General features: G+C 39.3%; 3 protein-coding genes across 3 annotated transcripts; all 3 read right to left on the reverse strand.

Moving 5' to 3' along the window:
• Nucleotides 1–7,879: 7,879 nt before the first annotated feature.
• hoxb1b (homeobox B1b) lies at nt 7,880–8,756 on the reverse strand. Its single transcript, XM_077503452.1, has 2 exons — nt 8,309–8,756; nt 7,880–8,178 (listed from the first exon to the last, which is right to left on the reverse strand). The coding sequence occupies exons 1-2, from the start codon at nt 8,754–8,756 to the stop codon at nt 7,880–7,882; spliced, it is 747 nt and encodes a 248-aa protein (XP_077359578.1).
• An 805-nt stretch (nt 8,757–9,561) lies between these two features.
• On the reverse strand, nt 9,562–14,434 carry LOC144004984 (homeobox protein Hox-D3-like). The gene is made up of 2 exons (XM_077502754.1): nt 14,209–14,434; nt 9,562–12,514 (listed from the first exon to the last, which is right to left on the reverse strand). Exons 1-2 carry the CDS (start codon nt 14,387–14,389, stop codon nt 11,985–11,987), a joined length of 711 nt encoding a protein of 236 aa, XP_077358880.1. The 5' UTR covers nt 14,390–14,434; the 3' UTR covers nt 9,562–11,984.
• A 6,445-nt stretch (nt 14,435–20,879) lies between these two features.
• hoxb5b (homeobox B5b) lies at nt 20,880–22,762 on the reverse strand. The gene is made up of 2 exons (XM_077502753.1): nt 21,666–22,762; nt 20,880–21,586 (listed from the first exon to the last, which is right to left on the reverse strand). Exons 1-2 carry the CDS (start codon nt 22,261–22,263, stop codon nt 21,339–21,341), a joined length of 846 nt encoding a protein of 281 aa, XP_077358879.1. The 5' UTR covers nt 22,264–22,762; the 3' UTR covers nt 20,880–21,338.

Here is a 22,762-nt window from a genome sequence, read left to right on the forward strand (position 1 = left end):
GTGATAGACCAATATGTATTTTTTTTTTCAAGGCCAAAATGATACCGATTATTGGTAGTCAATGTGCAGATAACCGATATTTCAAGCCGATATTCATTTGTGGTAAAAGAGAAACTAGTAGCATAAAAAAAACTTCTTATTTTAATTTCAAACATATAAACAATTGACAGGTTTGTTTAATAATTATAAAAAAAAATTGCATGGCGCTTCCAGGATTATTAGCATGTGAGCTAAGTTAAAAACTAAGCAAGTAAATATTTCAACACAATTTCTTATTTTATTTTTTATTTTTTTAATTAAAAAAACGTAGGTAGTTCCCAGTGTCAGCGTCATTTTTTATAAAGTGAAAATTTAAATACAGTATTCCCTCATTATAACGCGGTTCACTTTTCGCAGTCTCGCGCATTTTTAGTGCAATTTTGCATGCATTTTTTTTTCTACAGTAATGTATCTATTTTATGAAATTTATGAAGGTTTGAACATTGAGAATGTGTAAACAAGAGAGAAATGACAAAAGTGTATAAACTGTGGGGTGAGGGGTTTTAGAGCTTTAAAACATTTATAATAAATGTAAAACATAAAGCTAACTACTTAGCTTACTTACTAATTACTACAGTGGAAAACGAGGGAACACTGTAAATCCATAAATGAAAAATACATAAAAATGTATGTCGTTAATTTAAGGTTTTCGTCTGAGTTCGTGAAAGCTTTCCAATGAATTTTGCAGACAGTGAAATATTTAATATGTTTGAAACGTCTTTGTGACAAGTAAAAACTGACTGTGAACATCTTGTAAATAAATCCTGATGAAACCTCTAAATTTAGATACCAACTTAATCAGCCGTCAGGTTCGTAAAAATATTCATGGCCTTTGCAGGTGGTTCTCGAACATATCCCACGCGATAAACTCCGTTTCTCTGTACTCGGCGGTGCCGCTCGGCCGCGCCGCCTCCTTTGCTACTCTTGTTTTTCTTCCCGACTCGACAGGAGGAAAACTATTAGGGCTCGCCGCTCGGATCCTGGAGGCAATCCCAGCGAGTATTGAGACGTTAACCATGGCCAAGTCACCTGTCTCTCCCAGTTACCGCACTGACGGGGCGGAGAAAGGATGCGGCCGCTGGGGGGGATCCGAGAGGCCGGGCCTTCGGGCTTGCACATCCATTAAGAGCCTGACACGGATGGGGCGGGGGGGGGTCGCGAGTTAAATGGAGCTTCAGTTCCACAACAAAGGAAGAAGCGAGCGTGTTGGTCATAACGAGGCGGCTTTCCTTCGCGGCACGGTTGCCGTTTTCACCACGGTGTCACTTTTGAGATATCAATTTGTTGAACGTATTATGTGCGAGAAAAACAAATCTCCAATTGATTCTGCACATGTAAACAATATATGCTCACCTGTAGGGGTGTTAAAAAAAAAATCGATTCGGCGATATATCGCGATACTACATCGCACGATTCTCGAATCGATTCAATAAAAAAAAAAATCGATTTATTTTTATTTTTTTTCAGAATTGTTCATTTGGTAGTCTTACCGATTCAACGTCTTATCATCATTGCCTTTTTTTTTTTCTTTTTTTTTGTGTGTGTGTGAATAGATTTTTAAACTTCCATTTTTAATGGAAAAATATTCAACAAAACGTCTGACTTCGGGTTAGGATTCACACCGTGAGCATGGAAGAATGTTATATGAACGGAACATTAAGCCTTAATATTTTATTTTAATGCTGTTCAAACATGAAACAGAGACTGAAATTTCAGATAAATAAATAATACATTTTCATATAAATCTTACACTCTACAAGCTTACTGATTAGTATTTTCTAAATTTGAATGAAAAAAATCGCAACAATCGACTTATAAATTCGTATCGGGATTAATCGGTTATCGAATCGAATCGTGACCTGTGAATCGTGATACGAATTGAATCGTCAGGTACTAGGCAATTCACACCCCTACTCACCTGTGACCAGATTTGCCTAAAAACACGAGGCCTTCTGAGGCATCTGTGAGATGCCCCCCCGCCCGGTCCTCCCATGAATACCGGACCCGGCTAGCCCTTTGAAGCTGGGGGTCCCTGCCGGGTGACGTGCGACAGAGGAACTGGGAGAAACCCAAGGAAGTGAGCCTGGCAATAGACTTGTAAAAGAGCCGGCAACAACTGCCAGCAGCATGGGGTACAAACAGCACTGGCTTGACCTCAATGTCAGCTCACGGCGGGGGTGGGGGGTGGGGGGGCGGGGGGGGGGGAACGCTCATCTGGAGATGTGTCAGATATACAATGCTCTATCAGTCGTATTTTAAGATATCAAGTCCTCGTAGCGGCTGCCGATAACGGCCACCAATACTTAAGGCAAAAGAAGATCTGACATCGACATCATCATCTGCATCAGAAGCAACGGTCTTCACAATTTTTTGGCATTGTGTGAAATGAAATTTTATATGGCAAAAGTAGCCGAGGTACCAGTACTCGGTGTTGGCGAATACGCAATACTCATACTGCTATTAGTATGAATAAAAAGTAGTATCAAACATCCCTAGTTTGAAGGTTTATAATTATTAGGGGTGTTAAAAAAAAATCGATTCGGCAATATATCGCGATACTACAGCACGCAATTCTCGAATCGATTCAATAGGCAGCCGAATCGATTTTTTAACATCAATTTTTGATGAAAATATATTCAACAAAACGTCTAACTTTCACACCTTAAGCATGGAAGAATGTTATATTAATGGAACATTAAGCCTTAATATTTTATTTCAATGCTGTTCTAACATGAAAAAGGTTACAAACTGTTTGTTAAATACAGTTATAAAACTGAAGTTTCAGATCGATGAATAATAAATTTTCACAGAAATCTTTACAGTGTACATGTACAAGTTTACTGAATGGTATTTTCTAAATTGAGTAAAAAAAAAAAATCGTAACAATCGACTTGTAAATTCATATCGGGATTAATCGGTATCGAATCGAATCGTGACCTATGAATCGTCAAGTACTAGGCAATTCACACCCCTAATAATTATAGTAACATGTATACTAATTTCCATTATATGTTAGCATTAAGCTAGCAGACATACTGAAGTAATATAGACACTATATAAGTACATAAATAAAATATACTTATATAGATTAAAAAATAAAGTCTACAGACCAAATTAAATGAATCACAGGTTTTGTTTTGTTTTGTTTTGTTTTTCAAAATTACAGCCTCGATTAGCCTTTAATTAGCATATCCTTAAAACAGCCTCCTAATGTTTGCTTCCGTGTGGGTTCTCCTCACCTCATCTTGCATTGTCCAGCAGAAATCTTCCGAGTTCTTCCTCCCCCTTCCCGAGGTGAACATCTGTCTCGGAGGCGTCGGCCGCAGCAACGACTCTTTGACACCTCCAGATGGAGAGCCCGCTGGGAGCGTTGAGGTATTACCCACAGAGATGGCAGGGATCACACCTCCGGAATGAAATCCCACACTTGTCTTCAGCGCCGGCCGCTTCCTTCTTGTCAAATGTGCCACCATGACCCGTATTGATGATACCCCCTCGGCCCTTATCACCCACCACCACCACCGCCGGACTTGGACTTGTGACTCAGCTGAAACAGCTTATAAACTAACAATGGATTATCGAAACTTAATTTCTTTCCGCAGTGTCTTTCTGTAGTATTATTAGTATTAATAGTAGTGGTAGTAGTAGTAGTAGTGTGTGGGAATAATTCCTCGCTGTTAGCTGGCTAACTGTGCTAGCTAGCAACAAACTGAAGCGTTAGCAAGTCTGAATGGCGGACTTGAAAAACAAACTAGCTTAGCACTTATGTAATGTTAATGGTACACTTTTTATAATATGAGAAAGCAGGATGGAAACGGATTTCTTCATCACACATAGCTACAGTCACAACTCACAACAGTTCCTGACAACTTGTCAGCTGACTAACACTAACCAATCAGGAGCTAGCAAACTTTACATAAAGGCAAGTGAATGAGGAGAGCACATTCAACAAGTCAATTTCACTACTTGTACTTAAAAAAAAATGTCTAAATGTGTAAATAATAATTCTAGGAACATAAATGGATAGGTAAATATATAACAAATTACTTAAATCTTACTCATTTCTGAACCTTACACTTGCTAGGATTAGGCTATAGTAGCAACATGGATGGATTTAAAACATGCTTTATTCTGCCAATGGCTTTGGTACAACGGTTAAAATAAGTTTAAACTAAAAACTGTAGGCTACGCTCCGATACGTTTGAATGAGATAAGTGAACATGTCTTTAATCTGTTTGAGATGATTTGGTGGTTGATGTCAATAAGGGAATTATTTTTTTTAATAATCACATATTAAATCATAATCGCAATATTGGGGGGGGGGGGGGGGGAATCTCAATTACATTATTTTTCAAATTTTTCAGCCCTTTTAAAAATACACAGAAAAATCAGACGGGGAAACAAAACAAAAAGTGTAATTTATTTAAATAATGCCATTGTCATTTGTGCTGCTTTTAGGCTAAGGAGGAAACAAATCGAAACAAAACCCTGCATGTATTTTTAACATGTGAAGTGGTGTCCTTTTCCCTCCAATTGCCCTATTTCCACCTTAAATCTAATTAAGTCCAGCTGTTATATTTCACGTGGTCGCTAATTTCCCTGTTTATGTGGAACTTTGATGAGAGATCCCTCAAACGCTAAAGCTGTGAAGCGCGAGAGGGCCTGCAGCCACCCTGGTGTCCTGACAGATTGACTCTGCATTCATTTGCGGCTGAACTCTGCGTGAACCTCGGGCGTCAGAAGGACGCCGACAGGCCGGTGCTGCTGGGCCAGTATGAGCGTGTGGATGTTTGTGCACAAACCCAACACCCAGTGCAAATATTGAAACTCCCCGCCCCTCCTTCCACATCAGACCCGACCAGGCGCTCAGGTCCGGCACGTCATGTAGGGTCCCTAAACAAAAAATAATCCATGGACACTTAGAAAAAGGAATCATGACATTAGTTTATTTTTAAGCATTTTCAGCCTGTGAATTCATTGAGTTAAAATTGATGAAATTGCGCTCCATTAGGTTGACATCAATAATTCAGTATGACTATGCTCCACATTTCCAGTATTGAGCGGGAATGCAATCTATTTGTCAACAGCATTTGAAACTGACATGAAGAAGAAGGATTTTCCCAGCATGCCAAGCTGAATTTGTAAATAGTTTTAGCCTTTTGATGTCCCGTTTTTTGTTTCTGCTAGTATGTTTTATTTTATTTATTGTGTGTCACTCTAAGCTAATTTGGTGTTCAGTTTGATATTTTTTGACATAAATAAATCATTTAGTAGGGATGCTATTAGCTCTTACTGCCTTGTGTCATGAGCTTTATCTTTCAAGATGCCAAAGTGACCCGAACACAATGTTTACGAAACTCATCTTATCCAATACTGCGAGGGTGTCTACATTTTTTTTTTTCTCCGAGGATTTTACAAGATTTCGCGGTGGCTGAACAACAAACGAATCCCTCACATCTCTACAATCAGAACCAAAACAGGAGCAATCTGTCCTAAGATAGCCATTTTTAAATCATTGGAATCTTTCATATCATCCTGACTACCAGCAATTCAAATTTGTCCTCTATAGTGGACTTTTTTTTAAACCCGAATATCTCCCACCCAGTGCATACGATTGAATTAACTCATTCTGTGCTCTATGGAGGACATTCAGAGCTTTCCAATGATACCAAGTGTGTAGGGGTGGGGCTTTGCTACTTTTGGTTGCGTCATAAAAGAAAATGGCTTCCCTCAGTGCAAGCACTTTTTAGGGAAGAGGAAAAATAAGTGTATCACTTTTTATTGAACAAATTTAGGCTTTAAATGTTGTTAGCATGTGTTCTATAAGACTTTTAAGAACACATTAAAGTATTGTTTCAATTATTTTAACTGTATTTGAGCCTAGCGTTTAAGTTTTAAAAAATGTCCTCTGTAGTGGACACATCATAGCTTAAAAATAAAAACTTTTTTTTTTTTTTTTTTTTTTTTGAAGTATTTCGGTTACTTCACAAAGAATAGGCAGTATCAAAATAAACATGATTCGACAATATTTTTTTTTTCCTGGTAGTCAGGAGGATATGTTCACAATTTGGGCCACGACAGAGAAGAAAGTGAAGGAAACCATTTTTACTTGAAAAAAAATGAAGAGAAATTTTGTTTAAGTTGCATCTCTGAATCTTTAGGAAAACTATACAAATTCATTAGTATAGCAGATATCATTTTGGGCCACTTCAAAATGGATGGCGGGCCATAAAAAGCCCCCAGGCCATAGTTTGGATATCCCTGCAATATAGGTCAAATGCAAAAACAAAAGTTGTTTTGACATGTTTTGACATCTAAAATACATAAAGTTTAAAGTAGCTGTCATTGTTTACTCAAAACACATTGGATTGATTAGATACTTTTCATAACTCTCTTAATTGATTCATTCACTTGACGGGAAAATACATAGCACATAAAAGTTCATTGGCCCATTTACGTCAAAGTCAACATAATCTTACGAATTAGCCCTAAAAATTTCCGTGAGTGATACCAATCCGTTTGGCTGTCAGCAGCATCCAGCAGGATTTGGGTAACAAAAATGGAGACCTGCATGCACCCTGCAGTTTGTTGTCATGTTTAGAGCCCCCGGAGGTATTTGGAGGTGAATAGGTCACCAGGAACCACCCCGTGTGTTGTGAAAGATTCCTCTTGTCACATTATGCAAGAGGGGAATAAAAATATAGACCACCACACTTTTGCCCAAGAACAGGAATGTCAATGTTGCATTTTAAATTGATACATTTTATTGGTCTAAAAACATTGTAAAATACCCTGTCAAATAAATAGTGCAAACAGTGACACTGAGCAGCTCAGTTTGAACATAAAGACATGACTTTTTTTGTTTGAAAAAGGTAAAAAAATTAAAAAAAACACAACACACATTTAGCAGTTGTATACCCTGAAATTCCACAAGTCCACATACAGTGGAACCTCTACTTACGAACGTCTCTTCATACCAAATTTTCGAGTTACAAAACTCCTCAACGGGAAAATATTGCCTCTTGTTACGAAAGAAATTTCTAGATACGAAAGGTAAAAATACATTACCGAACGCAACATACTTTCGGCTATGGCTATTTCCTACCATAGGTAGCTATGAGCGTAAATACTAGATTGGTGTTTGTGCATGTTTCTGGCATCCCATTGGCTAAGAGGAACGTCTACCATAGGTATGAGCGTATACTAGATCGGTGTCTATACAGCAATTGGTGATTGATGAAGGCACAGTAAGTTTTTAATTGCGACGAGACGGGCCTTTTTTTTTTTAAAAAAAAAGATGCCTCGCCATACCGGAAGTTTCCATGAAGTTTCAGAATTTGTTTAAAAGAATCGCCCAGAAAAAGTGTTCACCAGTCGGGCGTTTGCTCACTAAGATGATGTTTGCATTGGACATTAACGAAGGATTGTTTAAAAAAAAAAAAAAAAAAAAAAACATCCATGGATCAGTTCTTTACAAAACACCAGGCAAAAAAAAAAAAAAAAAAAAAAAAACATGAACCAGAGGGCAAAAAAACAATGAGGACAGCAGTTAAAAAGGTAAATGAGCATCATTTTTATTCTTTACTCTATTCTTTGTTATTTACATTATGCACAACTCTCATTTATTGTGCAATAATCTAATTGTAACATGTATTTGTTACATGTTTTGATGCATTTTTATGCTTTATAAAACATTTATGTCTGAAATTTGGGAGGCTTGGAACGGATTAGGCCATTTACATGGAAAATGCGTCTCTACTTAAGAACTTTCTTCCAGAACCAATTAATTTCGTAAGTAGAGGTACCACTCTATTTTGGAATGCGACTATTTTTAGTTCACTCAGGCCTGGCCTGTGCTGGGGGGGGTATCAGGCCCCGAGAGCTTCTCCGCAGGCCCGCCGCCGCCGCCTCCTCCTCCGCCCAGCTTGTCGCGCTTCTTCTGCTTCATGCGCCGGTTCTGGAACCAAATTTTCACCTGCGTCTCGTTCAGCTCCAGGCTGGCGGCCACCTCCACCCTTCGGGCCCGCGTCAGGTACTTGTTGAAGTGGAACTCCTTCTCCAGCTCGGTCAGCTGCTTGGTGGTGAAGTTGGTGCGGATCACGTTGTGCTGGCCCGGGACGCCGAACTCGGACAGAACCGCTGCAGGAGAATTTGGATGGAATGATGAAACTTTTTGGATTGAATGAAAAGTGGACGAGGTGTTATACATAGTTTGTGGTCAACTTTTTTTTTTTTTCTTTTTTTTTTTACGCATTGTGGAGCAGCTCACCTGTTTTGGGAGGATTCCTCTTCACTTTCATCCAGTCGAAAGTTTTAGAAGTTTCCTCCGCGTGATCCGCGTCCTTGTTGGGGGTCGTGTAAACATTTTCTGGAGGATACTCCGGTTGCTTTTGATCCGCGCCGCCGTACTGGACGTACTGTGCCCCGTCCCCGGCGTAAGGCGGCATGTTGGTTCCGAGAGGCGAAACGTGCATGTAGCTCCGATCCTGTTCTGGGGCCAGGCCGTACTGGTGTCCGTACTCCACAGGGGACCCGTATGGTGGCGGTGGTGCAGGCGCGTACTGCAGGTCCATGTTGACGTGCTGCAAGGGGAAGTTCTGGTGGACCGAGCGACCATCCTGCCCGTAATTATCCGCGTTGGGCGTCATGCCGTATCCGTGGTTGTGTAAAAGGTTCGGCCCGCGGTTACAGAGCGGGTAGTCGAGGTAGGAATTCATTGTGGACGGTCGCACCAGACGAGTCATCAATCGCCCTGCACCCCAGAGGTATATGTCAAAGCTGTTTAAAAAAAAAAAGAAAAAAAAAAAAAGTGCCCTCCACCCATCATATCACCTTCCTGACACGCCACGTGACCCGCGGCCGGCCAATGGCTCGGCCCGCCGGCTTCTTCTGTCACGTCCATCAAGCGGCTCGCATTTGCATGACAAACGCTTCAATCAAACGCGCTCATCCATCTGATAAGAACGCAAACACCGAGCAGCACAAATGACAAATAATTGCCCCTCTTCAACTCTTCGTGAGCTCGCCATCGTGCATAATTGGAAAAAAAAAATTATTTTTATTTTTTTTAAACAGACAGGCCTAATTCTAAATTCAAACAACTGCGGCCTTTACCTCTAATTTAACGTGTTTAGTGTCTAAATTTTTACATGGGAAATTTTGAGAGATGTGTTGTCCTCTTTTTTGTTTTGACTAATTGTGCCAGAAAAGCGAAGAGTGATCCATCATGTGCTCCTTAAAAAAAAAAAAGAAAAAAGAAAAAAAAAAGACAGCTTCCCTGACCCTCAAAAGAACAATGACACTCTTCTCACGTGTCAAATGTATTCTAATCACAGGATGACTTACTTCTGAATCTAAATCTAAATCTGAAAATAATTTGAATGAAGCATATTAGAGTAAATAAATCTAAATAAATGCACCAAAAAAATTGATTCACTTTCCAGTCAACATGTTCAACATGTTCCAGGTGTTTTGTTCCTATAAAGTCAAATTTATTTGATCTTTATTGTAACATTATGCAGTTTGAACGTTGACACGGTGCTTCAATATAAATTACAATTAATGACTCAATTAAAATCCTTCTACAATGCGTAATTTAAATAAAAATTGTCCCAAAATAAATTACAAATGAAATGCGAATGTATTTTACCATGCAAGGCTCCATGTTTTTTTTTTCTTAACACATTCATTGCCAGACCAGCAAAAAAAAAAAAAAAGAAATGCATCATTTGACGTCTTTTTCCGTCAATGGCAGTGAATGAGTTAATAAAGGAGGGTTTGACCAATTTTTGGTGGTGCTGAAAAATGAATTCATTAATATAGAATATCAAATAAAATTCTGGAGGGCCTGAATTGCACCATCCCTACACTAAAAAGTTAAATACAACTGAACTGGTGATTCTTTCCCTTACCACTAGAGTGAGCTATTCTTTTATCACACTTTGAGCATGCATTTGATCACGTGTCAAATTCAAGCCCCGCCAAATGATTTTGTGGTCCACTAGTGTCAATCATGCATTTATTTCTTGTTTCTTGCTGACATTTGTAGCAAAATTGCAAATTATATTCACTTTCCAGAAGCTCAAATATTGCGAGCAGGGAGTTCAACTATTTTCATGGAAATCTTGATGAGTGTCAATGTTGTGGCCCTCTGAAAAGAAACATCAATTTCACCTCTCACTCTAAAAACTATTAGGTCAAAAATAGCAGGAATTTGGTGCTAAAAATGTGCAGAAAGAATAACCCACAAAACTTTTTTTGGTTGGGCATTGCTTTGTGGGTTTGATTTGGTTGGTTCATTTTTTACTCAATTCAATTGGGCTATTCAATTAACCACAAAAAAATGGGTCATATGGTTTATTAATTTAATTTAACCCAACTTTTTGAGTTTACCTCAAAAAGTTGTTTTTTTTGTTTTTTGTTGTTGTTGTTTTTTTGGACTAAATTCAATTGGGCTATTCAACTAACCCAAAATGTTTGGTCAGATGAGTAATTTAACCCAACTTTTTAAATTAAAAGTTGTGTCAGTTCATTTTTGACCCAATTCAATTGGTTATTCAATTAAATAAAACGACTCACAACTTGGGTGCTTCATAGGGATGTAACGATAAGGACAATATCTTGATATCGTGATATTAAAACTGCCACAATATCGCCATCGTCATGTTTACAATATTTAAAAGGAACACATTTGATAAAAAAAGTCAGGTTGATTTCAATTTGTGCAGTTCTAGCACCCTCTGGTGGCTAGTTTATTACTGCAATGTAATTTTCATTAGGGATGTTTTGGCCTTCTATGTTTAAAATCTATGCTAATTGTCATATGAAGGGGAACCTAATTTGCTTGTGAAGCGATCAATGTGTGCTTGCATTAGCAAATAAGTGCCTCAATATTGTTATTAGACATTGTAGCTGGTTTATGTGTATTGCTGTTATGTACAAAAGCACAATATTGTGCTTTTTTTTTTTTTTTTTAGTATGAGCTCTTTTTTTGGGCAATATTGTTATCTTTTTTAAATATCAAGAAAATGCACAATATCGTGATAATTATGGTATTGTGACATTCATATCATGATAATATCGTATCGTGATGTTTGGATATCGTTACATCCCTATTTGCTTTATTGGGTTATTATTTTTCATTTGACACAGCTTTTGGGTTAAATAACTCAAAAAGTTGGGTCGGTCTATTGGTGACGCAATTAACTCTTTGACCGCCAAAAACGTTTAATAACGTTGAGTAATTGAGTAAAATCACGATGTATGCCACCATAAACGTTAAATTACGTCATCTAGGTTTCTTTTGTTTGTTTTTTTGTTTGTTTGTTTTTTAATCAATGGGCAGTGCAATGTCTAAGTGGTCAATGCGTTGTGGAATCAAAAACAGCCACTAACTATGGCCAGCAGATGGCAGCATTGTGTCTCTTTTCAATGGGCTGCCAGTGTATAGAATTACAACGAAACATGAAATCGAACATTTTTCAAGAATGACGTGAATGATCAAAAACCCATTGTCACATTAAATCTAATTCACAGAGCGTCACTAAACAAAAAAATATTAGTGTCAAAGTCACTTTTGTGGAGAAAATGTATCTTGTCACAAAAAGCTTGTTCTCTCATTTTCAATTTTGCTCAAAAGCAATGATGACTTTTTTTTCGAATGGAAGAATGGAATAAGATATTTCAATTGGTGCTCACATTGTAAATGTAGTAAAAGCACACAATATTCTGTTTGCCTTGAAAGGTGAGTTAAAATGCTTGAAATCAGCCAGCAGGTGGCAGCAGAGTATAAGAGATCAGCTAGGGCCATGTTGCAACAAGCTGTTTTTTAGATAACGTGTGGCAGTATAAAGACTTCATTTATTTTCAATTGTTTTTAGTGCTGCATTAAAGAAGAAAAGTCTAATAATACAAAAAGTGCATGCATGTATTAAGGATGTATACAATTACAAATGCGTGAGTTTCGGAGCGCGCATGATTCTGTCGTGAGGGATGCACGAGTTCGCTGACGAATAAGATGAATGAAAATCCTCGTTTGGGTTCTGCGCGTGCGCAGTGTCGTATGCGCGCGCGTCAAACGCGGTGCTCTGAGGGTACCACTGCTGCGGGGCCTGGGGCCGAATCGAGGTCTGCTGGTAGTCCCCGCCCAAGTGCACGTAGCCCAGGCTGGACAGAGTGCAGGGACTGCCCGGGTCGGGTGAAGGAGGCGATTCGGAGGCGTGCACATGATGAAGCAACCTCTCGTCCTTCTTCTGCTTCATGCGGCGGTTCTGGAACCAGATCTTGATCTGGCGCTCCTGCAGGTTGAGCAGGCCGGCCATCTCCAGCCGACGCGGCCTGCACAGGTAGCGGCTGAAGTGGAATTCCTTCTCCAGCTCCACCAGCTGCGCGCTGGTGTACGCCGTGCGAGTGCGCTTGCAGGCCGGCGTGCTGGAGCTCGGAGAGTCGCTGGCGGTGCTGGTGACGCGGCCAAAGTCTGACAGACCAACAGGAACAAGATCATTAGTTATATACAATTATTTTATTCCCCCCCAAGATGCGTTTATGGCTTTGTTATTATTGTTGTTTATTGTTGGAAAAACATATTTTTATTGTTCGACTCAGCTTGAGACTCGGGATTGTTTTAGTGTTTTATTGTGTTGACTGTTTTTATGGTAATAATTTTTTTATTTAATTGTCTTTGTTTTTATATGACCGATTTTTATGGACAACACTAAGTGCTCGAAATAAAGTTGAGTTGAGTTAACTTTACTGAAATTGTGTGCTAATATATTTTTTATAATGAATGTAGCCTTTTATATATATATTTTTTTAATTTAATTTAAGTATATGTTATTATTATATTTAATACTGATTTTGACGTCTTTTCAAGTAAATATTGCATTGATTAATCTTAGTGGTGACTTTGTTTGTGTTCGTGTTTGTGTTTATGTATTGATTGATCATGTTACACGACTATTAAAAAATTATTTTCGTCCTAAAACAGTTCCAATTAAAACTGCTGTGAAGTGTTGAATTTGTAAATATATCATTTACTGACTTATTGTCTTGTGTTGTCGATTTTAAAGGGATACTTTACTTATTTAGCCATTTTTGGCAGTCAAACATTAATATTTTGCCTATAATAAATTTGATATTTTCATTATTTTTCATAGGGATGTTCGATACCACTTTTTTTCAGACCGATACCGATACGATACTCAGACCCTGAGTACTCACCGATGCCGATACCAACTGCCGATACCAGTAGCACATTTTGACCCAAAAAAAAACAAACACTAAAATATATATATATTTTGGCAGTCAAACATTAATATTTTGCCGATAATAAATTTGATATTTTCATTATTTTTCATAGGGATGTTCGATACCACTTTTTTCAGACCGATACCGATACTCAGACCCTCAGTACTAACCGATACCGATACCAACTGCCGATACCAGTAGTACATTTTGACAAATAAAAAAAAAAAAAACACTAAAATATATTCCATCCATCTATCCATCCATTTCCTTGACCACTTATTCCTCACAAGGGTCGCGGGGGGTGCTGGCGCCTATTTCAGCTGGCTAAGGACACCCTGGACTGGTTGTACTAAAATATATTTTTCAACAAATATATTTCCTTTAATTTTGACAACAACAAAAAACAGCACAGTCACTCTTCAATAGTCTTAACGCTCAAAATAAAAATGCTTCACAATTTTGAAGTATTTCCAAACCGGTGAAGTTTTGGTGAAAAACTGCTGCAAGCTAGCGCCACTTACAGGCAAGGAGGTCTCATTTAACGTCTTCCCCCTCTGCTATCGCTCGCTTGTACTCGTCTGTGTCACGAGTACTCGAGTACTTGAAAAAAGGCTGGTATCGGCCCGATACCGATACCTGGTATCGGTACTCGCCCATCCCTAATTTTTCATGTACAATTCGTACCTTTAAAAACACATTTTGCAACTTGCTGTCGACTGAAAATGACATCACAAGGTCTCAGGTCACCAATCACAGCTCAGCTTGTGGAATGTCACATGACCAAACCTAGAAAATGTGTTTTTAAAGGTACTGTGAAAAATAATGAAAGTATCTAATTACAGAAAAAAATAACTTTGTCGCTATAATGGGCTAAATAAGTGATATATCTTTTTAATAACAAAACTCATGTGACGTATAACAAACCTTTAAGTCTCCTGTCGAGTTTGTGCTTGGCCTGTCTGGACTCTTTCATCCAGGGGAAAATTTTTTTACTCGCACCAAACTTGTGCTCCGCTGACTGCTTGCTGCACTCAAACGCACCACGCAGCGTGAAGTTCTGCTGCTGCTGCTCGTTGTGCTTCTGTCTTTGCTGCTGGTTCTCCATGACACGCAAAACGGCGAGGCCCTTTGACCTTGTGACGCGTCTCCGGCAGCCAAAATGTCACATGGCAGCTTTGCAGAGAGGCTGAAAGAAGGCAGAATCAGGGAGGAGACCAAATGATCCATCTTATCAACTCAATAGCGTGCTGACGTGAATAGCCTGAAAACCAAGCTGCACAATATTAATACAGGCTGCAGGACACAAGGTTCCGTAGAAAATACTTCAAACTGATCCTTTAAAATAACCCAATGTGGTTTAAAAATAAAGTCATTTGGGTTATTGTGCAAAACAAAAATAATACTATAAAAACAACAACAACAACAACAACAAATATGAGTTATTTAAATGTACTTTTTCCAAGCCTAAATGGGTTGAAAACATGCATGGGTTAAAAAAAAAATAAAATACTAGCATTGGTTATCAAAAAAAAAAAAAGTATTTTTCCCAAGCTTAATTGCGTTTAAAAATAACGTATGGGTTAAAACAACCCATAACGGGTTATTTAAAATTTGACTTATTCCAAGTAAGCTTTTAAAAAAATAAATAAATAAATAAATAAATGGGTTAAAACAACCCTCTAAGTCTAATTTGCATTACAACCCCTTAAAATAATCCAATATGTATCGCAATGGCGTTCATCTATACTTTTTTTTTTTTTTTTTTTTTCATCACCAAAGTTCTCTCTTTTCTAGAAGAATTTTTGTCCGGGGAAAAAAAAAGAAATTCCAAACATAACTCAATCTGGGTTATTTATTTAGCATTTTACTTATTACAAACCTTACTAGATTATAAATAAATAAATAAATAAATAAATAAATAAATAAATAAATAAATAAATAAATAAATAAAAACAAAAAAATAACTCAATGTTTCCAATTGGGTTTAACACCCCTTTGTATTTTAAACCTGACCGTTTTAAAGGGTGTATTCTTTTTAATATGCTCGTATAAAATATTTCAAATACTCTTAAATGCTTATTTTTGACGTGACCCGCTGCAATAGAATATAAACATCACATTTACAATACAGACTTATAAAAGGAAAAATGTTATTTTTCAATATTCACTTTTCTTTTTGTCATTGTTCTTATATTTTAAAAAAAAGGGTTAAATAAGTTTATATTCTAGTTCTTTTTTTTTTCTTTTTTTTTAGGATGACTTGGAAAAAAAAACGCCCTTATACATTTACAGCAATGTTTAATGTGCTTTGTCTCTGTTCCATAAATAATTTCAAGTGGACCTTGTTAAAAAAAAAACGCTTGATGATCCAAAAAAATAATAATTTTGCCTTTATTTCCACAATGTGCCTTTAAAATATCACCAATAACATTTTAATGGCGATAATAATGTGTTATTTATCGAGATGATAACCTTCAGCAAGACTCCATTGTGCGCGGCATCTTTTGTTTAACATGAAAAAACAACAACATGTAAACATGTTTGCATGCATCGCCAGCGCCTTCTTAATGAGGTGAAGCAGCAGCAAAAGAGGAGAAGAAGAAGAAGAAGTGTGGAGGCATGCGGCTTTATGAACTCTGCTTGAACCGAGCAGCCTCGAGTCAGGCTCGTAAATCATAAAGACACATCAGCGCGTCTGCATGCGGCCGCCTTACCTCGGAAAGCTCCATTCATCCCCGCGCGCACGCGCGCGCAAAACAACGACGCCTCTCCTCCTCACCCTTTACACTTCTTATGATTTTTTCTTTTTTCTTTTTTTTTAAACCCCAAATAATCCTGCCGGCTGAGTCTGAATGCACGCCGTGTTTGTGCAGCCTCATCACACAAGCATCCTGAGCTCTGTCTGTCTGCGCGTGAGGGCTGCGCGTGCATGTATGACGAGAAGGGAAGAAGGAGAGAGGAAAAAAAACAAAACAAAAAAAAAACGTTTGTGGTCATCATGCATGCGAGCGAGCTAATCTACCCCGTGATAACAATGATAAGACGGAGCTTTTTCTTATTGTTATGAACGCCCAATGGCCTCTTTGTGGAAATTAAACAGCACCCAGAGCCATCGAGATGGACTCTTTTGCTATTTAAGTGGCTTTAGATAAGGATAACCTGCACTGGGTTGCTCAAAAATCGTTATATATTTTTTTATTATCGTCATATTTAGCGTTGACCATTTGCGTGTAAACAATTGTCCAATAATAATAAAAAATAGCGATAACACTTCCTGACATCCACAGATGGAAAATGAAAGGAAAGGTGGACGCACTTTAGTGACGTAATCATCGATTTGGGGCACTTTTGCTCTCCCGTCTTCACGCTGTGCTTGTCGATGGATGTGATTGGCCGGTCGAGGTAATTTTTAACTAATTGACACCGACGAGTCTCTTTCATCTCTGAGGTGTGACCAATAATAATTAGATTGTGTAAAAACAGGGAAAGTGTTTAAAAAAAACAAAACGACAGATTTACACAACGAACGCTTTCGTTTGACGTCACATAATGAACATGGCTTCCCCCCCAAGGACCTCCAGGAGTCACGTGATTAGATTTATTTGCTCTCAGGTCATCTCATTTGAGACCACACTCAGAAGTAAACAAACAAACCATAAAAATATTTGTAATGTATGGAAAATAAATAAATAGCGTTTTGAAAATATAGCATACAAAATACATATTTCGCCAGTAAGGCCATATGGATTTCCCCCTTCAGATTTTTTTTTAATTTTATTTATTTTTTTTTTAAACCCTGAGGCATTATTGTGACCGGTTTTCGGCTTTTTGATGGTACTGACCAAGTCATTTCAAAATAAGATACTGCCAAGGGGTTTTAAATAACACAATGCAATTGTATTTTTTTTACATAAACATAAGTTGGTTCTGAGTGTGATATTGTTAACATAATGTCAAGAATATTGTCGATTTTGTTCTAATTTAAAATGGGCTACGTACTGTTTTGTCACTCCCCCCAAAAATGCAAGATGTGTGTCCCCCCCCCCCCCCCCACACACACACACACAGTGGCATCCAATACAAGAATCAATATGCTAATTTTCGATTAGCTATTTTGTTGATCTCATTTCCTCGCAAGCTATTACAAAACACATGCAAGCACGTAATCCATACAGTGCACATAACAGTGCAGTCCAGGCTGATTATTAGCGTCCCCTGCACACTCGCAACTGCTCGTGTGGAGTGCAGACGTGAATGGAGGTGGTGACAAATGATGCGGAGAACAATGGCCTCATTCAAGGCAACTTTCACACGCGCCATCTTCTGCACTCGTGGAACACTCGGCAGGCAAAGCTGCCATCCAGGAGAGCCAATCAAGAGCACGGAAAAGTTCAAATGTATATAGCATAAAAAATATATCACTATGATTATATTGCTTCTCAAACTTTTTTATGACAAAGTGACATCGACCAACAGTAATAAGGCACAAGCATTCGAAAAGTTATATTTGATCTTGTAAGTTTGAACTGCGCTTTATAACTATCTAACGATAAGAAAATTAAACAGGTCATAAACATTAATAATGAACGTCATGACGTCACCATTAAGGATGAAGAAAATGTTTAACACGGCATTATGTTTCAGTAAATATGTCACGTGCCGCTAGAGGGAGCCTGTGACACACATTGATAACCACTGAGCTACATACTTTTTGACGTTCGAAATTTCTAAACAGCAACAAGTCCACAAATACTTATGATGTGTTGTTGAAATAGTATTCGGCATCTTTACGAATGATTATTTTAACCAAATAATAAATATTTGACACTTACTCTTATAAATGTGGCTCAGCTAGTTAGCTAGCTGTTAGCTTAGCACCCTTCTCGGCTTGTCTTAAAGGGAGAGCGCACCAAACAAATTACGTTACTGTATATTAAATAAATATGTGACACAATATTTTACTCTCATAAATATGGCTCCGCTAGTTAGCTAGCTGTTAGCTTAGCACCCTTCTCGACTTGTCTTAAAGGGACAGCGCACCAAACAAATTACTTTACTGTATATTAAATAAATAGTTGACACAATATTTTACTCTCATAAATATGGCTCAGCTAGTTAGCTAGCTGTTAGCTTAGCACCCTTCTCGGCTTGTCTTAAAGGGACAGCGCACCAAACAAATTACGTTACTGTACAGTACTGTGTCATTTCAAAACGTTAAAAAAAATGTTTTGTTTTGGGTTTTTTTTTTTATCACCATTTAGCATGCTTTTCATTTGGATTTTATCTAAGTCCTGCATGCTTACAAGAATGTGCGAACCAGACAGACTTGAATACAAAGCAAACGTAACTTCTATTTAATACACATTTTTGTAATTACAAAGCATTCAATTGCTCCATGAATACTTGATTCAACAATTATACCCCCTTCAGGGAGCATGTTGTGAAAATGTTTGCTGTGAGTGTACAGCAGGAAATTCTCAAATCTGTGATTCCATGCTGATGATGCTTCCCAGTTGACTCCAAAGCTCTGTGATATGACATTGGCAATGTACCAAACCCAAACATACAAAAGTGAAATTATATTTATGAATAGAGTTGTAGATGCCTTGAATTTAAAAGAAATATCAATTGTTTCGGTGTTTGGGATTCATATGGAGAAGTTTGAATAAGGAAACATAGCCAACATGCCAAAGTCAAATTATTGAAGCAAATCCAGAATTTGTGCCAAGTGGGAATATGATTTGGAGTCATCATTTTCCTGACTGAAGGTCATGAGGGAAGGTTTTTGTATGTTTTTTTTTTAATTTTTTATCTTCCCTGTACAGTTTAAACATTTACCTGTAAGGTTTAGCCTGTATCATTTCTGAATATAAATTCTTCCTAATGTTAATTAAAAAAAAAAAAACATTTTAAATTGTACACTATTTGCAGTATTCAATGTGTTCTTTTGTTCTACTCACATTTAATGTGAATTTGAACCATGCTTCTTACCAAACTGGGTCCTTTTTTTTTTTTATTAATTCTGAATTGCTATTTTGCATTTTAAAACTAGCGTGCTAAAATATGATGTGAATAACCATTATGGCACTTTTGTGACTGAATGGGACTACTTAAATCCACGTAAGGTGTCTTTACTTTCTACCTTTTTGATTATTTTACGTTTTTTAGTGGTGAGAAAACAATCCAAATGTGAGTACAAAAGAAAGCCTCAGCTTCTCTAACCTAGATGACCCCCACACCACCTTTCCAGCCCCTTTTGCTGGCGAAGATACGAACCCGGAGCAGCCAAAAAAGAAAAAGAAAAAAAAAGAGGGGAAAAAAAAAATCATCCATCATCCTCCAGGCCGGTCTGAGGCGCCCTCTGCTGGCAGTAAGGTCTCATTACACCACATCTTGCCTGTTGTTTCTGACCAATTAACAAAACACCAATCACATATTTCACTTGTTTCCTCATCTATAATGAAAAGAGTGAATTAATCACTCGAGGCACTTTGATATAGATAATTTTTTAATTATTGTATTGAGATGGTCAAGTGTTTTTGAGCGTTCTTAAAATTAGATAAGCGGGATGAAGATATTTTGCACATTTTTATTCGGGTTAATATGAATTTTGTTGTCACAAATATTGGACAACACAAAATACGCTGTTCATAATAGTACACAATTCCTGCGGTGTGACGGTGCACAAAACACGCCAGCCTCCATTTCGTCTCCTGACCCCCGGATGATCCCGTCGTCATGAATAATGCATGACATCCGGCTCCACATTAGTCCTATCAATATTCAATAGTAAGGATGGCCAAAATCGCCACTTAAATATAGTTGTGAAAATGTGCCATTAATGCCCATTTTTGTTTTTAACTTTTCTCTATCTTTGAAATAAGAAATACAAAACAGGCCTCGCGCGTCTTTCATATCGCGGCCCTTGGAGCACCTTTGGCCGCCAAGTGACTCGCCTGGTGGGCATCAATCACTGCAGTATTACTCAAGTTCTCCACTCAGGAAAAATAAAAAAAAATAAAATTGCAGAACAAAACAGTTTTTTTTAATCAGTCTAATAAAAAAATCAAATAATCGCTATTTAGCTGCGTAAAATGCGCACGCAAGCATATATAGGATGTAACGTGAAATGGAATTAGATGCGATTAAAAGGCAATAAAAACGCAGGCCCTCGCGATACTTTTATTGAAACATTGGGAGTCCACATATATGAGCGTCCGTGCGCGCTCGGTCCCCTGCACGCCGTTAAGCCGTCACTCTCATTCAAGCCCGCGTGAATTATATTGAACATTGTCTACTCCCCAAAACCATAAAAGCAACTTTATGGAGCTCACGTGACTTTCCGGCGACTGTTGTATGTCATATAGGGCCTTTACAATCTTTGCAAAGAGGGATTTTTTTTTTCTACTCTCGCTTTATAAGACAATCTCGGCGTCTCTTTTGGGGACGATATAGAAACGCGCGCCGAGACGTCTTTTTGCACCGCAAGGTAAGTAAAATTTTGATTTTGATTATTTTCGAGAACAACGGGGAAGGAAAAAAAAAAGTGTCAGAAAAAAAGTCAGAGAGAGAAACTTTTATTTCCAAGCGCTATGAGTTCACATACAAAAAGCTTGTTGGCGAGAAGAAAACAAAGTGGACATCATACATACGCACACGCACGCGCACGCGCACTTAGCGACAACCTAAACAATCCGAGCCTTCTCAATGGGCCCATGTTTACATTCAAATGGCAGCAGCTTTATTTTTTCTTATTATGACGACTTTTTTTTTTTTTTTTGTCGAGAAAGAGCTCACGTCCAAGGAGAGAAAGACAAATATTAATATTTACATCAATATGACATGACACCTACGCTACCACTAAAAAGAACCACAGGATACTTTTCTTTTGTTTTCTATCACAATAGCATGCTGCAAGGTGCTGCGTTTCAGAGCGTTACAAGTATTTTTTCTTTTGTTTTATCATCCTCATCATTATTATTAATATTATATTATTAGAACGCTTTCACCTCCATAGCAGAAGTTGGCCGGGCGAGGAGGTGCACATTCGGGGCTCAGTTGTGGAAGGCGCTGGCGCCCGTCACCAGGCTCATGCTCTTCAACTTATTGTCCTTCTTCCACTTCATCCTGCGGTTCTGGAACCAGATTTTGATCTGTCTCTCGGAAAGACACAGCGCGTGCGCGATCTCTATCCGCCTCCGCCGCGTCAGGTAGCGGTTGAAGTGGAACTCCTTCTCCAGCTCCAGCGTCTGGTAGCGGGTGTAGGCGGTCCGGGCCCGCTTGCCGTCCGGTCCGGTCATATCTGCGAGGAAGAGTTGGATTTTTTTTTTTACTGGTGTGATAAACAGCTGTTTATTTATATTGTTATTGAGGCGGTTTACCGTGGCTGATGTGCAGCTTCCTCATCCAGGGGAAGATCTGCGGCGCGTGGCTGCACTCGTTGGCGGCGGGGGCGGAAGAGGTGGCGAGGCTGGGCTCCTGCGCCCGTTGAGCGGAGCCCGAGCCGGAGCCGTGGTCCTCGGCGTCGGTTGTGGCGGTGTTACCGGCGGCGGCGGTGGGGTCGTCGATGTCGGCGAACGCGCCGCTTTTGTTGGCCGCGCTCCGCTCGCACGCCGGGGAGGGGCTCTTCACTTCCGGCGGCGGAGCGGGCTGCACCGAATCCGGGGAGGACAGCGAGCAATTGGGCGTCTGGCGGTAGCCGAAGCCCCGCGCGTCCTCCTGCTGCTGCTGCTGCTGCTGCTGAACCGCCGCCGGGAAGTGACCGCCGCCGCCCCCTCCGCCGCCGCCGCCTCCGCCGCTGTTGGCTCGGTTCACGGTTAGGTCCATGCCATTGTAGTTGTAGCCGAAGGACCCGGAGTGCATGGTGCCAGGGTCTCTGAAGGAGCCGCTCACTGCGCCGTTAGTCCCATAATTTAGTAACTGATAGTCGGAGCCATTTGGGTAGCGCCCTGAGAACGAGTTTACAAAGTACGAGCTCATTTGCTTGCTTTTTTAAAGCCTCGATTTGTAGATCTTTGTCGCCTATAATCCTTGCGTGCTTGCACGATTTATGGACGCAATCATGAATTATAAGCAATGAAGCCCTACTGTACTTTGCCAGGTATGCCGCCCAAATATGGGAGCGCGCTCGGGAATCACGTGCCTTTGTTGACCAGTCGTAAATCCTCAACTGATGACTTCAAGAGGTAATTCATGCTCGCCGCTTACAAATGATGACGAAATAATGGTCGTTAGGCTCCAGTCAATGGTGCCTCCCCGCCGCGCGCCCAGGCAGCGGCCTGCGCGGGGCGAGGGCGCCATCTCGCGGCCGGATGCGGAAGCGGCCTCGCGGGTTGTCACATGGGGGGCGGGGAGGGGCCTCGGGACTCATCAGTCATCCGGATTTTTTCAGCCTAACCTCGATTGTTTCAACCCTCGCACCCGTTTTCATCGCGTCATATTAATATTCATAATAAAAAAAAAAAAAAACAGCAGGCTT

This window comes from Festucalex cinctus, chromosome 17 (assembly GCF_051991245.1).
Source record: "Festucalex cinctus isolate MCC-2025b chromosome 17, RoL_Fcin_1.0, whole genome shotgun sequence".
NCBI lineage: Eukaryota > Metazoa > Chordata > Actinopteri > Syngnathiformes > Syngnathidae > Festucalex > Festucalex cinctus.